We start from the raw sequence: 23146 nt of genomic DNA on the forward strand, positions 1-23146 counted from the left end.
TGCCATTCTGACTCTCTCCTTGATCTTGCTGGTGAGGGGGTGAGTGAGCAGCTCTGTAGGGCTTGGATATTGCCTGGGGTTAAACCTCAACAATCATGCATATACAATCATATTATTATAAGCATTATCATTTGCAAGAATTAGCAGCATCTTTAGGATAAATTTTCACATTTTGTGAACTTAATTTTTTTTTTTTTTTTTTTTACTGAGTGACACAGGATATGTTTCTTACTCCAGTCTGTGTTTCTCAGTCATCTCCTGACTGCATGTATTTTTAATACATTTCATTTAATAAGTGCAACAAATTCATTTTATTCAGACATGATGGTGTAACTTTACCAATCCAATTAAAGCTGGAATAAAAGAGTGATCAAATTAATATCACAATTAATGTAAATTAGTTGTTCAAGTTAATGGTATTCAATCATCAAATTAGTCCAATAGGTAATAAAATAAAATTATTGTGTTGACACTAAACCTTAACTTTTTGATTTAGCTAAGGAAAACATGAAGAGGAGCCTCTTTTCCTGCAGTTCTGCACTCCTAGAATTTCAGCTGTTCCAATGTATTTGCTCTGCTGTTAGATTCACTAAGCCGCTGATAACGTTGATTCCTTATGAGCAAGTATAGCTATTCAAAAGCCTCTTTCAGATTTTTTCCTTCGTATCATTGTCTCATCTTCCCATTTCACATGATGGCTTAAGAGTGATAATGCAGATGTGTTGATTAGATGGTACATTGTAGCAGTTTTTGACCAACATGACCTTTCTGTCTACAAGTTCTAGAGTAATCAGTAACAGGTTGATTATTATTTTTAATACACTGCTAAAGGTGTGGTTCACAAACACACATTTATACATATATTACAGATATCTCATGTATAGATATTGATGAAAAACGAGAAAAAAAAATTGAACAAATTTAAAATTTTTCTGTTTCTGGGGGTTCTTTTAAAGTGGATGGTCATATCTAATCCGCAATTTTAAGTTCAATATTTCAGTTTATACTGTGTCTCATTAAGTTGCAAGCTGATTGGGCTCATCTTTGTGACAAATCTTTCATCAGTTATTCAGCTGGAAGACTTGTCCAGGAAAGAATGGAGGTGGAGCAAGAGAACTGTTACTTTCTATCTCATAAACCTTTAAGGGTTGCTCTGGCAAAGCAACTTCAGTGTGAATTACTTTGGGAAGACTTCAAGACTTCTCAGGACTCAAGTGTTTTCATCATTATTGTTACCTATTCCCTTCAAAACCATCTTTGCATCTTTAAATCATGCTGGAAATTTTATCACAGATAACACTAGATTTTAACAGTTATCAACCCCAGTAGAAATTAGATGATAATTCATAAATCTATAAAGCAAAAAATGTGGAAAGTCTCTGTGACAAGAATTTAATGTCTGTTTTTCAGCTGAGGAAACAGGAAATAAGTGTAACACTCACAAAAAGCCAGAATCGGATATTGTGGAAGTACTGAATATCTGATAAATCACAATTCTCTTTAGGAATCTTACTTCAGTGTTCTAAACATTGTAAAATTATTGTGGGTTTTTTAACTGATAGAGAATAGCAGAACTTATTTCAACATAGTTTTTTTGAATATTTTTCTTTCCATTCAATTACTTATATTGAAACTAATCCTACACACTAATCCAAATCTGGAACCAAGTTTGTCATTCTTTCTTTAGAGATTCCTTCTGTGATGCTTGTTTCTACCCTTCTCATTCCCAGTATTTCATTCCTGAAATAGCCGTTGGGGTCTATTTTGTTGAGAGTAAGATATTTTTAAAATATATTCCCTGTAGATCATTAAACATCAATTTTGGGAAGGAAAATTTCTCATTAAGCAAGCATAGGCAGCTGATAATCTGTGTGGGCAAAGAGGGGGTTTAGCTGTAAATTGCAGAACCACAAAGGGAAGAAATACTTCTTACTGCAGGCATTTAGCATAGTCAAACTTGTCATTTCTGGTTCTGTTACTATTTATAAAGTTAATAAAAAAATCCTGATTTTCTTCTCACTTTCATTGTTCAAACTACACTGATAATTTAGTTACATGATTCTGTTTCCATATGACTTCTGATTCTGAATTTTTCAGGTGGATATTTTTCAAGTGGAGGCAGTAGATATTGGTATTCTTCAAAGGATGGTCGTTGAAAAAGGGAGAGGCTCTGACTGGCTTCTGGAGAAGATTATTGTGAAAGAGTCAGCATCTTCAGGGACAGAAACACTGTTTATGGCTCAAACGTGGCTTAAAGACAGATGTGATGGAAAAAGATCTGCCTCAGTAACTCTGGATGTCACAGGTCAACACTACCTTCAAACTATCATCTGCTAAGAAATTCAATCCAAACTGAGGAATGCAGCTATACAATTTGCTTCTACAAACAAGTTGTGATTTAAAATATTCCAGTAGAACATTGTCATTATACAGGGAATTAGTGTGTCTGAACACTTTGTGTTTTAATACCATTTAATAACCACAATTTGCCAGAGGATAATTTCTGCTTTGCTACTCCAGATTTTCAATGGTGTAAATGCCAAGAAATTTGTCCCATTCCTTTTTTACAAATTCCTACCTCTCCAAGTCTTACTTCTACACCTGCAAACTATTTTTAAGCTTCTAATACCAATTACCTGCTAGGCAGAGTGAAAACGAGGTAAAAAGCAGGGAAAACGCTGTTTAAGCAGTGGAGAGAATGTCTCCATTGTATTCAAGATGACTAATTTACATTATTTATGCTACAATGTTTGGACAACTTTTGCCACAATCTGGAGATGCTTTTGACTGACACCATGAGAGTAGTCAGGCCGCAGAGGAGCAGTTTTGAGCCCACTGCCTGTGGCTCTTTGTCATGACAGGAAAGGAATGTACACCCTCCTTCCCTCCCTGTGTCATGGCTTCAGTCCAAGCGTGGATTTCAACACAATCTGGTGCGCAAGCTGGGAGGAACCACAACACACACCAACCAGATCAGTAGGCACCAAAACCCAGAATGTACCTCTAAGACAGATGTATTTATTCTCCTGCCTCTCAGAGAAGCTAACTGACAGCATAGATGAGTCCTTGGATTGCAAAATGTGTTCTAGATTTATTCTTCCTAACTCCTTGGGCATTTGCTGGCACTTGTCCAGCAATAGTTTCTTGAGATGGAAGAAGATTCTAGTTCAATTGATTTCCTCTGCTGTATGATCTCTAACTTTTGATCATTTGAAACCAGGAAAAAAAGGAGGAAACTGTTCGTGTGCAAATACAAATAATTTCAGCTTTGGTTTAGTTTGTATGTTGGGACATCTCAAAAAAAAAAAAAAAAGAAAAGGTAATATTTAGTTCTGTTTCTACTAAACTTCACTGATTTGGACAAATGTTCCTTCATTGATTTGGATAAATGTGAGTTTCTTTATACAATAATTGGAAAATCCAGTCTTGGTTATGAACTCAAAAGAAGTCTTCTCATTTTCAGTACAGGTCAGTACCTAATGTTTGCAGGCAGCTTTGATCTATACCAAATCCCATTGAAATCAGTGGAGACTCATATCTGTGGGAGGAACATCAGCCTCTAGAATGGGCATTAAAGACATCCAATTAGTGCTCAGTCATCCAGAGCATAAATTGTACAAATGAAAGGGAAATACTTTAAAATGAAAAATACTTGCATCTTCATGTTACTACCATTTCCTAGTAAAAAGCCAGCCCCAGAGACAGTTTATTTAATGGGATGATATTTAGCATGATATTAAATAGAAAATCACACTGTACATTTCCTAGTTAAATCTTTAATCTAAATGATATAATACTCAGTCAATTGCCTCACTAGACATGAATACAGACCTTTATTATCATATAGATACTGTTCTACAAAAGTATTAATTTTATCTTTTTTTTTAATTAGAAGTTCAGGAGAGGAGGAGTACATCTGCCTGGCCTTTAGAAAGAGACCAAATGAATTCAGGTATAGCTTCTGTCGTTACATTGACTGTTTTATTAATCAGTTTTGAAATAATAATGTGAGAATATTTTCATCACAATATGTCGTTATACTTACTAGTACTGACAATAATTACCCCTTCGTAAAACATGGCAATGAACTTAGGGAGCTGCTCAATACCCAGGTAACATGCTTATAAAATAATGTTTCCCATGTAGAGCAAGGCATGTCTTAGAAATTTTATATCAGATAGCTTTGTTAATATATGAAAACAGAAACGTCCTTAATATTTCTTCCTTTTTATTTTCCTTATTTTATTTGTTCAGAAGGCAGATGGAGGATTTATTTCACAAAGCATCAAGAAGAAACAAAATCAGAATTTGAAAAGTTGTCAGAAAATATATCCAAGATGGTTATGGTTTTTTATGGAAGCAACGGCAAGTCAAATCCAGTTTCCATGGAAAACAAAGTGGAACATCAGACTGAGAACCAAATAACATATGATGTAAAATAATATATAGATTTGCCTATATTTAAATATCCTTTGAGATTCATTTTAAAGAGAAATAAGAATGTAGTGCTGTAGATATTGTTTTTAGTGTTTGTATTATTGTTTAAACATTCAAGAAAATCAGAGCTGAAGTTTTCAGTCACATACCATATTTTATTTTTAATTTCTGGCTTTCTCAAGTTCATGATGATCAAGCACATTCTTTTTTTCCCCAACAAACAGTCATAGTTAATAATGCATATCATTTTAAATGACATTAACATTACTTATTCACATTAGAAATCAGTGGTGTATGTAATTTGAATTTGATAGAACAATTACAACAAGTGCCCCTAGAGGATAAAGCTAAAATGTCCTTAAGTGCCTACAGTCAACCTGGTTCTGCTGCTTTTGAAGTGAATGGCACTTTTAGCACCAAGCCTGATGCAAATGGGTGCAGGACTGTGCTGACTGCTTTAGAGCCAGCTTCCTCTCTTCCTGTAAACTACCTATGCATTTATCTGCACACCTCTGTTTGGATGCTAACTCCTTGTTTTCTTGATTCCTAGATACGTTTGCGATCTGATTTGGGAATGCTTTATAAAGTGAGGCTTGGTCTCCAGAGTTTGGAAAACAACATATCCCAGTTGTCTCTTCATCACTTTAAAATACAGAACACATCAACCCTGGATACCTTTAGTCTCACCATAAATAAAACACTTCCTCTTTCTCCTAATGGAGACAGATGGGTTGAATTCCCTATACAGTGGCCATTAAAAGAAGCACTTTCTGGTAGGTATAAATCTACTCCAAAGCAGCAGAGTGGTTCAGCAGGTTAACGTGTCCTGGTATTACAGTGGAAACCTTTATCAAAACAGAAATTTTTATTGTCTTTATTTAACGATTCATAGAGATTGGATAAGAAGTTAAAAGGTATGAAGGAAAATATTACCCACTCAGCTTAATTTCTGTACTATGAAGGGGGAAATACAATATTCACTTGATGGCACAGAAGCATTATAATATGCTATAAAGTGCAGTTTATAAGAAATATTCTTTTCTTGAACTATTGTAATATTTTTATTCTCTTTTGTTTAGTCCTCAGCTGCTCATATTGCTGACATTACCAACATGATTTTTTTATAGTTCATTTACTATTAAGTGATTTTGTTGTTTGTTTGCACATTCTAAACAAATATTCTCAGTAAATAACAGCTCAAAACTACATATAAGCTTCAGCTTTATTACCTTTATATACTCCAAATATTTATGCCTCCTAAAATTAGCTCAACAATTCTTACATTTGTCACCTTGGTTAAGTAAAATAAAAGAAATCCTTTCACCTAAAATCCACCCTATTCCCTAATGTGATGCTTACTGAATGCTACCATATGATGGAACAAATACTAACTTAATTAACAGACCAAATAATGATACTTAATATTTAAATAATTTGTCCCTGAGTCTTATACAAATTAATTATTTGGGTAAGAAATAAGTCAGGTCATCTAAAATGGGCTGAAGTAGATGTAAAATTAACTACCCCAAGACACTTTGGATTGCAATTTATGGCCCAGTTTCAGTGAGGTCTCTGAATGCACCCAAAAATAAGTATGTGAATAATCTCAGTAGAAGTAACAGAGCCTGAAGTTTGGGGTTATTTTGCATATTTTGGAAGCAATTGAAAATCTAAAACTTGTGTCTAGGCTTTAGTTTTCTATTGCTTAAAGGTGTTATTTTCACTTGTCCACTTACACAGTATGGGTACAGAACAGGACTCAATGGTTTTCATCTCCTACACACAAGATTGAAACAAAGAGGACCTTCAGATTAACATAAAGCACATGAGTGCACCCCTTGCAAAGGAGTGATCACTGTCACATGCAGAAGTATTCAGGATACAGGTACAAGTCCACAGAAATGAGGAGAGAAAGATGCAGCATGGGTGATAAAAGGGGGATGAGACTGGAGTCCTCATGACCTTGGCTCTGTCTCTGTCACTGACCTCTTCGTTGAAAAAGTAATTTCCTCATTCTTCCCTTTTTTTTTTTTTTTTTGGTAATATTTTTGTTCTTTGCAACTATTCTAAAATCAACAGACAAAAACCATCACAAGCAACGAATAGGTGTTATATTATCCATAGGTTTAGTTAAAAGAACAAACAAATGAAATAATTAATTTCTGTAGTTTTTATTTCTTTCCACCCATGCTTTAGATATTTTCAAGGAGGGATTTGTAACCAGTGAAGAAAAAAAAAAAACTAGGATAGTGATTCCCTCAAATCTTTGCCATTTATGTCCAAGAGAGCTTTAAGCAGCTCCACAGCAGGTGGTACACGTGGAGTTCAAAGTGATCTTTAGAGACAAATTTACTTGCAATTTATTGTGGAAACCAGATATGCTTTTTGACAGCTTTCTAAACCTAATTTATTTTCTCCCTTTTATCAGCTAAAAGCAAAACCAGTATTGTATTAATTGGAATGGAAAGCAGCTAATCACACTCACCATAACCAGAAGCCATGTGATATTAAATTTCAGATACAGCTCTGTCATTTATAGAGTGCCTTAGTATTTTATCTGTTATATTTTCCTTTTTTAAAAAAAGCTTGCTTGGAATTGTGATGAAGCATTTGCTAATGGCTAATTGAAGCCATCAAAATGCAGTTGATAGAGTGCAGACCCCTGAGATCCGCACTTGTGCACACTTGTGCCTTTGGGTGCATTAATGAGCAGAGGCCTCCAGCTGGGTATATACATAAGTACTTTCCTTTTACTGTACCTTCCTTTGAGATGCTTACACCTCAGGAATCCCCAGGGATGACATGGTGCTGTCTCTCTCCTCTCACACACAGGACTGTTCAGAAGGTCAATTTTGCACTACTGTAGTTTTTAAGGCAAAACAGTTAAATATTGAAAAGGTAAAAAAACCCCTTATTATGCTATTTTCAAGCTGATTATTCCCAGAACTTTACAAGAGAGCTGTAATTCATCCCAATCTTATGAAATAATTAGAATTTTATAAAATTAATGGAGTTGTAACATTCATATATGTTACCCTTGTTGTATGTAATTTCTTTTCAGAGATTCCTTTAATCTTTCCCTTTCCAATTTATTCAGTACACTAAAGAGATAAAAGCTGGTGGCTACACTTGTGATCTGGTCACACTACCCAAACAAAGACATTATTTAAGTATTTTAGCCCTCCTACCCTCGCCTACATTAATTTCCCTCACTTGCCCTCCTCTGTACAATGGACTCTCCCAGCGCTATCCCCTGTATGATCTGATCCAAAGTTCATGAATGCAGCCTCTCCACCTGGCTCCAGTGCACCAGGGCCACCACGAGTCACAGACCTGGCTTGCCTTGGACTCCCCTGGAACCTCCAGCCATGATGGGCAGAGTGTCGCAGACATACTTTATGAAAAATTCTTTTTTAAAGATTTTTCTTCTTGAGAAGCTGAGAGGTTTCAGAAACAAAATGTAAACATTGATTATCTGTTGCTGTAGAATGCAACAAGTAGATCTTTGATTGGCCCATCTTAGATGTTTCTAATTAATGGCCAATTAGAGTCAGATGGCTTGGACTCTCTGTCTGAGACAGAAGCTTTTGTTATCATTCTTTGCTGTTCTATTCTTAGCTAGCCTTCTGATGAAACTTTTTCTTCTATTCTTTTAGTATAGTTTAATGTAATATATATCATAAAATAATAAATCAAGCCTTCTAAAACATAGAGTCAGATCCTTCGTCTCTTCCCTCATCCAGGAACCCCTGTGAACACCGTCACAGGCAGAAGATGCCCCAGTCAGATCATGCCTGAGCCTCATGTCATGTGCATCTTTCTCTGGTTCTCTGTCTGCCCCCCTCTCCTGTACAGACCTTGGACTTATGTTGTAGCCTTATTCGCATTCCTTCTCTGGCCCTTTCTCCTTCTGCCCCCAGCTCAATCCCAGGATGTATCCCAGGTCTTTTTCACTGTTTGCTGCATCTGGGACTCTGGACATCTCTGCCTGCCTCATGCAGATGCTGCAGAACGTGGTCAGAGAGGGCAATGCCTCAGCTGGGGCTGTGCTCAGCTTCTACCTTGTCCGCTCTTGTGGGGCCGGTCCACTCTTGCTGCTCTTTGACACAGCGATCCAAGAATTAAACCTCCCAAATGCAATCCTTTCATTTTTGTTTTGGGATGGTCCAGCCTCCCTTCTCAAATTTCAGATCTGGGAGATGGTGGCAAAACAATTATGAAGAAAATGCAAAAATTTTGGGGTTTGCTATTATTTTCAAGTGCTTGAATTTTAATTACATCTGACTGTAGAATGCCATGTTGTCAAATTGCTGGGCAAGGTTGTGGCACAGTCTTAACAAGATCTCTTTTTACTTGATATTGCAGTGGTTACATATCATCTAACAGTATTTTCAAGAAATATTTTGAATGAGAGAAATTTAGTGCATATGACTGCATGTATCTATGGTACTCATGGTGACACAGGAGACAGATCCCTTCTCCAGTCATTGCAGAATGTACAGGAGGAAGAGAAAAATGAGGTACTCTGTCTTAAAGTATTTTAAAATTTACCCTTTTATACATTCTTGTACTTCCTACATATTATTTTCAAATTTCCCCGTACAGTTGAGAAACATGGTTTTATAATAAAATACTGAATAATTTTATTTTAGTCATTTACAGTTAAGAAACATGGTTTTATAATACAATACTGAATAATTTTATTTTAGTCATTTGCAGTTATGGTGGATGCTGTTGACTTGGGAGAACTGGAAAAAATTGTTCTTTTGATCAGCAGTAAAACAGGTAAAATGCTTTTACTTTCTAAACTCAGTCCTGTAAATCACACAGCTAGCATCCTGTTAAAGGCAACAAAGTCACTGCCAGAGTTAAATCCTAGTTAAATCCTTTTGGCTATTTTTTCTAAAGGGAAGGGTTTCATAAAGCAAAATTCTACATTTTGACAAATTAAAATCCTGGGATCTAAAGGTTATAACGTTACTGCATCAAGAAAGTAAATGATGATGAATATAATTATATTCTGCACTTAATACATGCTCTACTAATAAGTTATCTAGTAGAATAATTATTATTCAAGTAAGAAATTGGTATTGTTTAATTTTCCTTCTGTGATTCAATTATTTTCACTGTTTCCACCCCCAGTTCAGTTTTCTCCCTGTGACAATCAGAGGGAATTTTTACCTCTGTTTGGCAGTCAGCAAGTTTTGTCACTGAACCTTCTTGAAATTGTCTTGATCTCAACATCTCTCAGCTTTATCTGTAGGATGGCTATCATGCTACTAATTCGAAGAATTAATTATAAAGGTTTTTTAAATCCCTTAATGAAATTTGCTATGTAATTGCCGATTGCTATGTAATTGGGAAGCAAGGGTTCTGTGTTTGCACTTTATCTTTTTTTTTTTTGTTTGCTCATCCGGAGGCTCCTCATAAAAACCTTTTAGGCACAGCACCCAGTTTCAACCAAGTATGTGAGGTGACATTTGGGCACAAACTCTTGGCTGGTCACACATCCTGTGCCCAGCACAGGTCACCCCCAGGGGGACACGGTGTGGGGCTGCAGTTACTCCAGAGGGGAAGGGAAGCACAGGGACAGCCCTGCCATGCTGCAGCTCTCTGCTCTTGTTTCCCACAGCCTCAGTTGTGGAAGGTAACTGCAGCCATCTGTCTGAGTGACAGTCACTGAATGTGGCAACTGTGTGTAGCCAAAGGGCACCAGGGAGAACGTGACAGGAGAGACTTTTCCGTTCAGGTTTGAAAACACAATTCACAAAGAGGGGACATTGGGCTCAATGGCTCAGTGTGTGTTATGAAGACAGGATTGAGATGATGCTTAACAGATATTTCTTCCAAGGAGTTACTTAGATGATAAAACACTTCAGATGAGTAAGGGTGTCCATACTGTAACTAGACTTGTTCAAACTGAGACTATTTTGGACCAAGACTTTGAACCAAAAATCCCAAATCCCATAAAATCTCTTCAAAATCAGATGTACCCTGCAGGACTGATCAGTCAGGGCAGTGTTCTCCAGTGCATTTATGCTTTCGTTCCTTATGAGAGCAAATTTTTAAGATCAGAGGGTTCATGGTCCCTTCCTGAATCTTCTGACTCTCTCTATGCACTTATCTTGGCAGGCCATGAGTGTAACACAATGTCTTGGATTCCTCCCCAGATTCCTACTGATGTAATGAACAGGACTGAAGCAACAAATAATAGAAGGGAAAATGAATAGTCTTCATTGTCTCTTATTTTGCCGTAGACTGAGTAGTGGCAAGACACTCAGGCCATGCAGCTGAAGCCCCCAGCAGAAAATTCAACAAGGAGCATAAGTCAGAGAGCAGTTTCCCAAACAGCAGGGGGATACAGGGAGCTGCTGAACTCACTTCCCACCTGCCACCTAATGAGATCTGCTTTGTGCTGCATGTGGAATAGAGCTCCATTCCTCTTGTCAAGCAGTCACTGAGGAGGAAGCAACAGACATGTGTTTCTGCTCTTCCTTCTCAAATGTGCCTGCCTGAGTCATGCTGAAGCTTTTCTGCATGCCCATCCAAGGACAGTGAGGACAACACTCCTTTGCTTCACTAAGAAAAAGAAAATGCTTACTCCTAAGTTTCTAAGTTGAGGTTCACAAACAGGAACAAAATAAAGAATTTTGTAGTCGCTACAGCACTTTCATCTCAGTTGCTGGCATTCCTAAATTAATGAAAAAAATGAAGTTTCCATATAGTAAGAATGCCATCATTACACCAACAACATCCTACCTAATTTCTTGTCATGCAATAGAACATTTTCACTATGTTCTTTCCCTCTTTGCAGACTGCAAACTGGACATTAAAAAATTGCATGTGCAAGAAGCTGCAAAGGAGCATCCTATCTATGTATTTGAAGTGAATGCGTGAGTATATTTTGTAAAGCTAGTAATGTTTTTTAATAGCATAATAGTTGAAAACACCGAGCAGACACTGAATTAAAGTAAATGCCATAGAGTGATTCTCTCAATAGATATTTTTAAAATATGCCCATCTTTAACTGTTCCGCATAAATTATAGGATTTTTTTCATTTAACATATTATTTACTTACAAAGAAACAAATGTGGTTCTGTTTTTCAGAGAATTTTATGTGAATGCAAATAAGCCCAAAATACAGAGAGAAATCCCAAGATCTTTTGTTTTTAGAGGAGAGAAACAAAAGAATGACATAGAAAACAACTTGGATAAAGAAGGAAGCAAAGTAAAAAATTTGACAGAGTATACTATTAAAGTGTACACAGGTGACAAAAGGGGAGCAGGGACTGATGCCAATGTGCATATCATTTTATTTGGGAATGAGGACAAATCTGAGGTATTTCAACTCTCTCAGTCACTGGAGCATCAAAACCCCTTTGAAAGAGGAAAGGTAAGTACACAGACCTTATAGGTTGTGTCCATTTCTGTACTGAAAAAGTAAACATTAAATCTATGCAAGTTCTTTAGAAAACTTGAGGCATTTATTCTGTTTTCCACATCACTACATGAGTCTCAGCTCGCCCTTACTCCCAAATACATCTTCACACTGCCTCCCCTTCCGTGCCCAGCTCTGTATTTCCTCATTCTGAAATGTACAGCATGAGTGGCCTGCGCACTTGTGTGCACTACCCTGTGCTCTTGCACACACCTTGAATATCCTGCATGAGAACACAGCAGTCTCTTACATCCCATCATTTTACTTTGACATGGAAACTGGTGCTGCGAGCATCCCTGGATGTATAAGCCTAAAACCAGGTGAAATGGAACCATAGACATCAGCCTGATTCTGAGATCCATCCTGCTTTAGGCTATTTTTCAGAGACCCTTAGTTTAGATACAGATATTTGCATAAGAATGCAGATTCTCTGCATGATGTCCTAGTGCCTTGTCTGGATGTTTTCCTAATTTAATAAACATATTATTCTGTCAAAGACATTGCTCTGTTTGCTCACCACTTGTGCAGTGGATTACAATGATGGTTACCCTTAAGTAAAAAAGAAATATATATATTCTCTGTAACTTTCTCTTGTGGAGTTATTGAAAGGTAATGACTAAATAACTAGAACTCTAGTGAAAATATATCCCTTAAGAGATCTACCTCATTATTTCCAGCAATATTAATCATCTTTTTGCCTGGAATTAGTCGAAGTTTCTTCAGCCAAGTTATCTCTGAGATAAAGATATTTACCCATGAATTTTCTTCCGTACTGAGGAGAATAATAAATCTGGCTACCTAGATGAGCAAGGAGCAAGTAAAAAAGTGTCTTGAGTTTTGCTTGGTACTTCACAGGAGGTGTCGTTACCCTTCAAAAAAGAACAGTAGATATGTAGAAATCCTGTTAGCAATCCAGCTAAGTCAATGGGTAGCCAGTGATGTCAAAGGTCTTAGGAAAACACAATTTCTTTTTAAAAATCTGCAATATGAAATAATGTAATATTTTATATTAAATCATATAATATTTGAGAGGAATAATGGTTAATGTAGCAAAAGCCTTTAACTTTTATGTTCCTGAACATTTATTTATGTATCGTATACTAAAAATATTTTAAAGAACTCTAGCAGTGGAGGATTCATGAGACCAAAAATGTTTTCACAGTAGGTGAAAGTCAAGAAAGAGGTAGGGATTGTTATACTATAAGTTGAAAAGTGAATATTTTGTGTTGAAACTGAGACCTAATAGTAGAGGACGTATGCCACACATCATCAGTAGGGAAAATAAACCACATTGGTGGTTCACTTATTCTGAACTTCTACTATTATACTTGAATTGGTCTCAGAACTGACCTAGACAAATATGTAAGCTTCCAACCATTAGTATCATATTTTTAATAACTGTATTTTAATATTAAAGGTTGATACCTTCAAGATTAAGACAAAAATCTTAGGCAGCCTACGTTCAATTGAAATTGGCCACGATGGGAAAGGATTTGGTAAGTATTCTGTGTTCAGTAGCCTTGCAAACATCTTCTGCTTAAGGATCTGCCTGACATTTGGAAAGGTGCTTGAAGTCACACCACTGCTACAGCTAGCTAATACAAACCTGTGTACAAATGAGGTCAGCTTGCTGCCCCTGTTTTCACCCTCTCTATCACATTTCCCTTGACTATACTACGATTCTTTTTCTAGCAGTGATCTAGTTAAAATAAACCTCAGATAGTTTTATCTTTCAAACATTGGTCAGCCAAACCCCTGATTAGATGTCTTAAATAAGACAATGATTGTCTTGTGGACAATCAGAAAATGGATTGTCAATAAGAAAATTGATTGTCTTGAATTCAATCAGTTCAAGACATGATTGAATTTTCAAACTGCAGGCTAAACTTTCCATGATTTGAGCAAGTTTGGGCACTCTGGTCAAAGCATGCTGTAGCTCCCTCTCACAGCCACAGATCTCCTCTTGTGAAAGTCTGAGAACACCAATGTGCACCAGGTCCTCCTCTGATGTTAAGTTAGGTTGTGGCTATAGAACATGGCCACCCATGATAATGGAAAAAGTTTCTGTGAACAGTAACCTCTAGACTCTGAATTTTACAGAAAAATAAAACAGGAGACTAGGGCATATAATCTTTTGAGCTTACATTTAATAGTGCTGAAAACCTGTAGGGATATGCGGATATCAGACATATAGAGATATACAAACACATAAACAGAATATGCCGGGAATGTATAAGTTGAATCAAAAAGGTCTGATTGTATTAAGATACTCTGGTCAGGTGAAGTTTGCTTAACCCATCTCAAAGAAATAGGTTTAGGCTTAATAAAATTTGATTAATCTAAGTTTATGAGGCATAACAAAGTGCCTAAAGGTTTATAATTTCTAGGATATACCAAGAAAAATTCTGCAAATAGCATTTCCTATTTGGAGAAAGTTGAACAGCTTTTTTATTTTCCTAACCACCCAGTCATGTTGTTTATTTCACGGTGTTGAAAACAGAAAAAACACCAAACCTGTTGAAAGATCTATAATAAACAAGATTTTCCTGCTGACTTTCATCTTATTTGTGATAACTGCTATGCATGCACACAGTCCAGCTTAGATCTGATCTGGGAAGGGAACTCCACAATGGCCAACTTTTAGTACTGAGAGTTGCACAGAAGTCTACAGGCGAAATTATAGATTAAACTTTTATTTCCTGAGTCCTGATCTATCAACAACATTATTATTTCCCCTCTCTATGTTCTGATCAACATCACATAGCTGCTAATAGTGCCTTTCTAACACAGCTGGGATGTGTTGACTCATCTTAGACATGACAACCTTCCTCTAAATATTTCTTTGAAATTCCCTCCAAGTGTCATTTGTTGCATCAGCTATTATCCCCACAAGCTTCCTAAAATGTTACAGTAACTCTTTGGGATGTTTCATCTGTTTGCTAACATATCCTGGCTACCTCTAGATTTCTCCATACCTGGAGATTTCAGTGAGGTCTGTTGGAGTTTTGTCAATAAAGGATGAAGTGTTAGATTTTAATCTTTTCAAGAGAGCAAACTTGCCTTTCTATTCTTTTGTAAAGTGTCGTGTAAATTTGAGAGGTTGTAAAATTTTATTGCTGATCATCTTGACTCTGATTTAGAGATTTCATGAAAGGTCATCTATTCCAAGTAGAGTCTATGATATACTAAACCATTCCCAAGGTTTCATTAAAAGAGTTTCAAAAGTACTTCAGAATATCAATAAATGGATCTTGCAAATTGAAGGTGGAATACCTAGACACCTTCATGGCCTACTTAACCCAGCTATTTTTTTGAAAATGTCATTGAATAAAAGGAAACATCGCTGTACCTTTACATTTTATCCAAACTGACACAATTTGCAAAAATTTTAATATTACATTTTTAGCATGTACAATTAAAATTTAGCATTTAGAATAAAAATATTTTACTGGTTTTTGCCTACTTAGTACTTCATGCAAATATTTGAAAACCAAAGTAATTAGATAGGATCTAGTTCTTTATCTCTAGGACATGTAAAGACTATCAAAATGTTGTCAGGTACTAGCAGTATGATACTAATTAGTTTTAAAATGTTTTCATTAAGTATTTTCCTTGGCAAAGACAACTAAAGATATCAGCACAGACATTGTATATATAAAACATATACAATATTTTTTATGTATATATATAAAAGTTTTGGTTTTAAAATATTAATATTTTGATGTTCTATGAAATAAAATTCTATATCACAGCAATGAAGGTATTTCTTCACACAGCAAAACAGGGGATTAAAGTAGAATATTTAGTATCTTCTTAAAGCTGAAACAAGTATAAGTGTTGGCTTAAATGAAGCTGCTATTCTGAGTCATGACTACTGGAAAAATAGGGATATGAGAAGCATTCAGTTTCATCACTTAGTTGACATCCATATCAATAAAATAGTTAGAAAAGAGTAGTAGAATGCCCACTAGGGGTGCATTCTGAGTGTATTTCCAAGTACCTGAAAGGGCAGAATGGGTTTTCAAGAGTGTATTCAATATTACCATGCACTCTGTTTCATTTGTCTTACTGCCTGTTCTATCCAATCTGGAAAAATAAGTTAAGTCGTAACAAAAATCTCCCATTACATTTTCTGTCAAAAACATCAAAGATCTTCCCTGTAAAACTGAGAGAAGTTGGTAGTAATTTGAATCATTGGTGTTTCAGTTTTATTATTGATGTTGAATATACTTGGAAGTACTGAACCACATGGGGTTTGGGAAATGAAATTAGAAACCTTTCTTATGCTGTATTTGTGTTTTGTTTATATTAAATTTGCTCTTTTCTTTTTTTTTTTCCTTCTACAGCAAGTGGCTGGTTTCTAGACAAAGTGGAAATCACAGATGCAGCTAGGAATTCAGTGCATTGCTTCAACTGTAACAGGTCAGTAGATCAGTCCATCATCCCTCTGTACATGCTGTTTTCTTTTTCACAAGTCTCTCAGTTGCTTCTGTCTGGTTTTCTAAGACAGTAATGATTTTTTTTTAACAATGTTGTGTTTTTATCAGTCCATCCCCAATGACTTTTGAACCCCCTGGCCAACTTGAAACTAAATTGTCAGGAGAATTGCTAGGGGAAGACACTAGATTTTTCCACTCAATTAAAACTGGGTGATTGTAGGAGGGAGAGACATAATTTAATGCCTTTGCCAAGAGAAAGTATTCAGACACATTTTGAATTCAAGGGATAGAAGGTGTCTGGTGAACCACTACACAAGCATTAGCACATAAATAGCTCTGGCAAACATATCAGGTGTAAGCAAACAGGCATGGAAGGGAACCAGAAAGGAAGACAGTGGAACATGGCAACATAGATTCAAAACTCGTGGAAGAAGTAGTATATTTTATTAAGTAAAGGCAAAATTAAAGCATTAGAATCCTTTTGTTTCAATGTTTGCTTAGTATAGGCCCAAGACATTCAGCAAATGGGATAAAGATAAAAAAAAAGCTTTATATAATGTTATGTAGAAGTGTAATGATCTAAATTTAGAAATGTATTTAGGTACTGGCTTGCTTGGGTAAAGGGCTACTGTTGTACAAAAACAGGGTGCACATGAGCCTGCATCAACTGAAACTACACAGTTTCAAAAACTGGAAATTAAATTGAAGGAGTGCATTTAGAGTGACTGTTCACTACAATATATCATTCATGGCTTGAAGAATTTCAGAATAAATAACTGATGGAAACATATTCATGTCCTTCCAAGTGGAAATTAGTTTTTAAATGCATCTGGAGAACACAGAAGTGTAAAAATTTACAAGTTCCCTGTATCTAGAAAGAGAATGTTACCTGGTAATCTGAAAACAGAAATGGTAGCCAAGAATATTTAATTTTATCCTTTTCTTAAATATTTCTGTAAACTTGACAATTAATGGAAGCCAAATCCCAGCCCCTGTACCAAAAAAAGGTAACTTTTGAAGTTCTTTGATACTCAGTTGGTCACTACAGTCTAAATCACAAGAGTGAGGTTGTTATTGACCTCAACAACCTCAAACTTCTTCCAACAACAATAAACTTCCCTTGCTTCAACTTCCTCCAAAGGCGTGCTCAGACACTCTCTAATCTACTAGATACCTAAATCTAAGTTAGTGGGCATTAAGCAAAGCTCTTAACCCACAATATCATTCAGATGTGCAACACAATCCATGACAGGATTTTCGGGATTTCATGCCACTTCACCCCTTCTGCTTGTAAGAGTTTTCAGACCACACCAATCATAGGAAGATTCTTGCAGGAGATAGACTGCAGCAAACATTTTTTTCCAGATATTTGTTTTTTTCAATTTTATTTAGAATCTTATAGTAAAAGTGCAAAGGTATATAAGAGACTGGCACAAGAACTGGAATCACATCATTGATGTGGGCGAGTGACTGGCACAGATTGATTCTACATGCACCTGACAAGAACATTTAACTGAGGCTTGGTGGACTATGTGCCTACTCTGAAGTATATAAACCCTACTAAAACTGGAAGTTATTCAGTAGAAGAGATTAGAGGTTAACCCCAGGGTACTCAGAGACCCAAGGGCTTCTCAGATAGAGGGAACTCTAAGTTCATGGTCCTCTTCCAGCTGAGACATGGAGCTCCTCATGGAACTCCTCATCTCATGGCCTACGGAGGGAATGGGGAATGGGCTCATTCTCTCACATAAAAAGGACTCCTCCAAAGCAAAAAACATCTCTAAAAGACATTAATCACTGAGAAACCTGAATCCTTTGCTAACTCATTAAATGCCTGTTGTCTAGCTTACACATCACACATTTCCAGGCTCTGTGACTTCCACATGCAATTTTAGCTGCCTAAATCAGCCTGGACCTGTTTATCTTCAGCCATATCTCCCAGCTGCTGAATGGTGCAGCTTCAGATGTGAGCTACTTTGATGCTGTACTTATTGTCTGGGAATCTCTCCCACACATGTAGATATCAAATCAGGCAGACTGTCATACACCTTTCAAAGTACAGAAGATTTTTAACTCTCTTTGGAAATTAATACCACTGTATTAATTTTTGGTTCCAGTTAAAATCAGTCTACCCAAACTTTGGACTCAGGCCTGTTTCTCATATAATCAACAGTAAAAGCTCCATAGGCTCTTACAGAGCTAGGATTGGGCCCATCATGCAACTCAGTATTTTGTGAAGCAACAAAGAGATATGGAAAAGACAGAGTTTCTAGAATTAATTACAAGGAGAATAACTTGCTGTCACAGAACATGTTTCTCTACTCTGAATTATCCTGATTTTATTGTCATTCTTTAGAGCAGTTTACTAGTTACCTATATGGCCAAAAATAAAATTAATTTATATGTAATAAATATATTAATAAAGTTAATTACACTTTAAAATTACACATATGTGAATGCTATGTGAAAACAAAAATTTTAAAAGTCACTATTTTCTTCAAGTTGGCTTTTTCTTCTCTAAAAACCAATGTAAAAACTATCCTAGAAAATCAAAGGTGCAGAACCAGGCTCTCACAAATTGTCTTTCTTAAGTTTTATATATGCTGTGTCTATGACAGGTTTTTGTTTTTCCCTTAAGGTGGCTTTCTGAAGATGAAAATGATGGCCTCACCATAGTGCAGCTTTATCCACAGCTGCTTGATTTCTGATTCTTTCAGAGTGTGATGCTTCTCCAAATCCATGCTGATTTGATTTACATGTCTTTTATAATTCTGAAGGCATTGTAATTATTGTGAAGAAAAGTCAAAACAATGTATTAGAAACATCACAGTAAATTAAATATGTCTAATGTGAACACAGAATTCTGATCTTATTATAGATGCTCAAAATCTTTGCATGACAGAAATTTAGATATCAGAAACTTAAATCTGTAACACAGCTCTGTGGACTTGAACTGAGCAATCATAATTGTAGTATGTAGTTACATATGTAGTAACATACTCAAATATTTGTGCTTCAGTAGCGATCTGTGGGAAAGCTAAATTTAGCTCATTTCAAATCTGTCAGTATGTATTCATTTGATGATATTTTTTCATTTTCATAATTTATTAAAATTTAGATATTTTCAAAATCATTTTCCAAACAAACTGCAAAACTCTTCAGCCTTACTGAAGCCTTACTTGGCTTCTCTTAAGTCCATAACAGAGAGTAATAAAGATCTTGTTATTCAGAAGTTCACCCTGTGTGGGCAAGCCTCTCGCTGGCATTTGATTGTAAAATCCTGTAGCTGAGCCAGAACCTCAGCTGAGAACCTTTAGATCCGAAGGGTCTCTTAAGAGAGGCTGTTATCAGCAGCACTGCAATAGCTGAGGCAGGCTGAGGCAGCTCCCTGCTCAGCTTGATGATTTTTGCAGTGCCTCTCTAGCTATCAAACCAGCTTTCCAGTGCCACATGTGCGAACGCCTTCATGACAAAGAAAAACAAACAAAAAAAAAGACCAAATTTTTTTTTTGCAAATGCACAGTAAAAAAAAAAATTATTTAGCTGTAAATTCAAAAGTTAATGTTTGATTTGGTAGGCTTTGATATCACCAGAATTGACTTCGGAAGGATTTAGGATACCGACAAGTCTGAAATGTAATCAGGACTTGCACACCACCTGAGGTTTCATGTATGTGATCAAAATGCAAATATTTTATACAAGCTATGTAAGGCATCCCTCTCTTAATCAAAGACTTCACCTATTGTACCTCCAAAATCCAAAATCTTACTGAAGATTTGAATTTTAGACTTGTTTCACCCTCAAGACAAGGTTGCTATGTTCTGAGCAGCAATGGGCTTTCTATAATTATAAGAAATAAATGACTTTGTAAGCTGTGTTGATAAAATATTGTCTGGCTGTCTTTTTAAATATGTTTTATGTTTATTTACTCACACTATTCTGTGAAATTAGGACAGTTGGCTGACATCTGATGAGATCCCATTGTTACCTTGACACAAGAAGAAATAATAAATGCCTATATTTGGCCTTGGTAGGTAATATATATTTAAATATAATTTTTATCTACCTATGTCATCAAAAGGACAACTATTGTAAGGTGTGGATGTGGTCAATGTGAGCAATGGAACACTCAAACTCTTCTCCCTTTTTTTTTCCTGCTCACAGTCCTACCACACTCACTGGAACAGATTTGAAATTGTATCCCCAGAGCCCACAGTTCACTTACTTGGTATCAGTATTCATTACACTGAATCACTTCGTTGTGATCTATTATGTGATTTGTTTCATTATTATGTGTTTCATTAATAGTTTGTAATACTAGCTCCCTTTGATGCCTTTCTGATTTATCAAGTGTAAATAATGCCTTCCTAATCTGTTTTTCTTTACTAAGAGTGGATACCCTTCTTGTGATCTGCCTTCCATTCTTGAAAATTATTTTCTCTACCTATACAGTGTCCAAATCAGGTTTTGGATTTGCTTCCCTGGATCCAGAGCCATGTACACAACTCTCTAACCCTTTCAATAATGGGACCAGCACTGCAGAGGGTTTCATTTCAAGAGCATCATGGGTGCTTGCAGCACACAATACCAGGGCATTACACTTTAATAAGAAAATGTGAAATACCATATAACACCCACAAGCTCAGGTCTTGCTTGGAAGACATGCCAGTTAGCATATTTAGCTCGTGACCAGTGCCAAATCCCAAATGTGCTTCTTCCACATGATGTGTGCTGTGTTTGGCACAGAAGTCACTTAATCTCAGTCCCTTGCCAGTGGGATGATTTTTTGGCCAAAGGCAGGGACATTACAAAGGTGCCTCTTTGCGTGCACTCTGCTGTTCCTCCACAGCAAGGGTGCTGCCCTGCTTTTTCCTCCCAACACCCTGCCCTGCCTATGGAGAGCCTGGGCAGATACTAACACTGCTGATGCTTCCATGGGGAACAGAGATGTAGCATGGAAAAGAGACTGTGTGGGTCAACCAGTAATCCAGGAATTTGACACACAGAGGAGTTTTGGAAGGAGCAGTGGGGTAACTCAATCAGCTGGAGCAGGCAAGGCTGTAGTGGAGAGAAGGGTTTGACTTCTACTGCCTCTCTGTGTTGCAACCTGACTAAAGATCTGTGGAAGAAGGCAGGCTAAAAGATTTTGCTGCTATTATTATTAAACATTTGATTATGCACTGCAGACAAAGCCTGAAGTTGGGTGCTAAAATATTTACCCTGTAGACCATATCATAGACTCAAATCAACTCAAAAAATGTCCATTAGAGTCCAGTTAACTCCATCTTTTTTCCTCATCCACCTCTCCTGGTGTGCTGTTATATGTCTATTATTAGGTTGATCTCGATGATACATTTCTGCCCTTTTAAGCCCTTAAGTATCTCAGTTTCTTTTGCTGCTGATAAGGGTTTGAAAAAAATATAATCATGTTCTAACTGGCTCACTGGACCATTTAATATTCCCAGCAACTCCAAGTACTGTTTTTCTGAAACTCATCATACATAAGAGAGGATTCCTTGCTTTTAAGTACATATGAGCAGTTGTATTGCATCTATCCATCCTGTAGTTTGTCAGTTGTGGAAATGGCATGAGAGTAAGAAAAAAGGAAGTACCAAGTGCTCCTCTGAGTTCCTTTAGACATCTTGGATGAATGTCATCTAGTCCTTCATTGTTAGTATTTATAAATGTCTTTGCAAACATAAACAACCTCTGCTCACAAAGCAGCCTGAAATGGTTCTTTGCACTTCTCCATGAAGAAAGGCAGTAGACTGGAAAAGTTAATAAAATCCTCTGTTCTTAGCAGCGCAAAGTAGTGTCATAACTTCCTGTGCTGTGGCTAAACACTTTTCTTTTGCTTGACTGAAATTAATTTTAAACAGCGAATCAAGAAGGGGAAAGAAAATGGGACTTTTTTCTTTTCAAAATTTTGAAAATTCTTATTTACATCTTACAGTGTCAGAAGGCATGTTAATGTTTCCTTAGGCACTCTAGAAATGCTTTTCCCATTTATCATAAAATGTGATTTGCATGGCATTTGGTGGTTTTTTGCATGCACAATAGCAGCAAAAGAGTTGTCAGCACTGTAGAAGATTGCAAGCTTGCTTCCTTACTATCTTTCTATATCTCTGTCTTCTGCTATCATTCCTTATATATTTATGTCTATCTTTGATTATAAATTTAAATACAAGCTATGAAGCAACTTGAAAAGTGACTGACATCCATTTCTAAATAATAAATGTCAATTTAAGAAATTCTGAGTAAAATCTTTAAAAAATCCCAATAAATAATTTCTTCTTCCATAGATAATTTAAAAATCCATATACTGTCTTCAAAGCATGGCTATTCTGTCTGTTTAAACCAGGAATCAATCAAACTATCTATCTATCTATCTATCTATGTATCTATCTATCTATCTATCTATCCACCCATCCATCCATCTATGCATCTATCTATCCGGAGTGTACAGTTGAATCTATTCATATATTTCTCATGTTTAGACATCTGGAAAGATAATAAAACAAATTACACAATTCACCATGAAATTTAAGTATGTACCTAAAATGTGTTTGCCTAAACAATAAGGATATAATAATCATTCCCACTGCTCTGATTTAAATTCCACCTTAATTTAAGTGCACACTTAAGAACCCCACAGCACTGGGTCTCTTCCTTTGAGATCTCATGTGGTGTGTGTAAAAAAAATAATTTAAAGCTAAAGACAGAAACCAATTGATGTTTATACTTCTAAAAATATATAGTATTTTATTATTAATTTTCTAAACGGTGTAATGATTTACAAATATATTTCTGATTTTTCCTTATGTTAATTTG

The 23146-nt window shown here is 36.2% G+C and overlaps 1 protein-coding gene across 1 annotated transcript in view; it reads left to right on the plus strand.

Moving 5' to 3' along the window:
* LOC131565693 (lipoxygenase homology domain-containing protein 1-like) overlaps positions 1 to 19023 on the plus strand; it is a 116586-nt gene extending 97563 nt beyond the window's left edge. Inside the window, 11 exon segments of the mRNA XM_058816717.1 lie at positions 2098 to 2305; positions 3893 to 3952; positions 4255 to 4433; positions 4988 to 5210; positions 8803 to 8957; positions 9147 to 9222; positions 11252 to 11330; positions 11546 to 11831; positions 13294 to 13372; positions 16223 to 16298; positions 18954 to 19023. Of these exon segments, the coding sequence (XP_058672700.1) occupies positions 2098 to 2305; positions 3893 to 3952; positions 4255 to 4433; positions 4988 to 5210; positions 8803 to 8957; positions 9147 to 9222; positions 11252 to 11330; positions 11546 to 11831; positions 13294 to 13372; positions 16223 to 16298; positions 18954 to 19023 (1491 nt within the window).
* The last annotated feature ends 4123 nt before the right edge of the window (positions 19024 to 23146 follow it).

This window comes from Ammospiza caudacuta, chromosome 1 (genome assembly GCF_027887145.1).
Source record: "Ammospiza caudacuta isolate bAmmCau1 chromosome 1, bAmmCau1.pri, whole genome shotgun sequence".
Lineage (NCBI taxonomy): Eukaryota > Metazoa > Chordata > Aves > Passeriformes > Passerellidae > Ammospiza > Ammospiza caudacuta.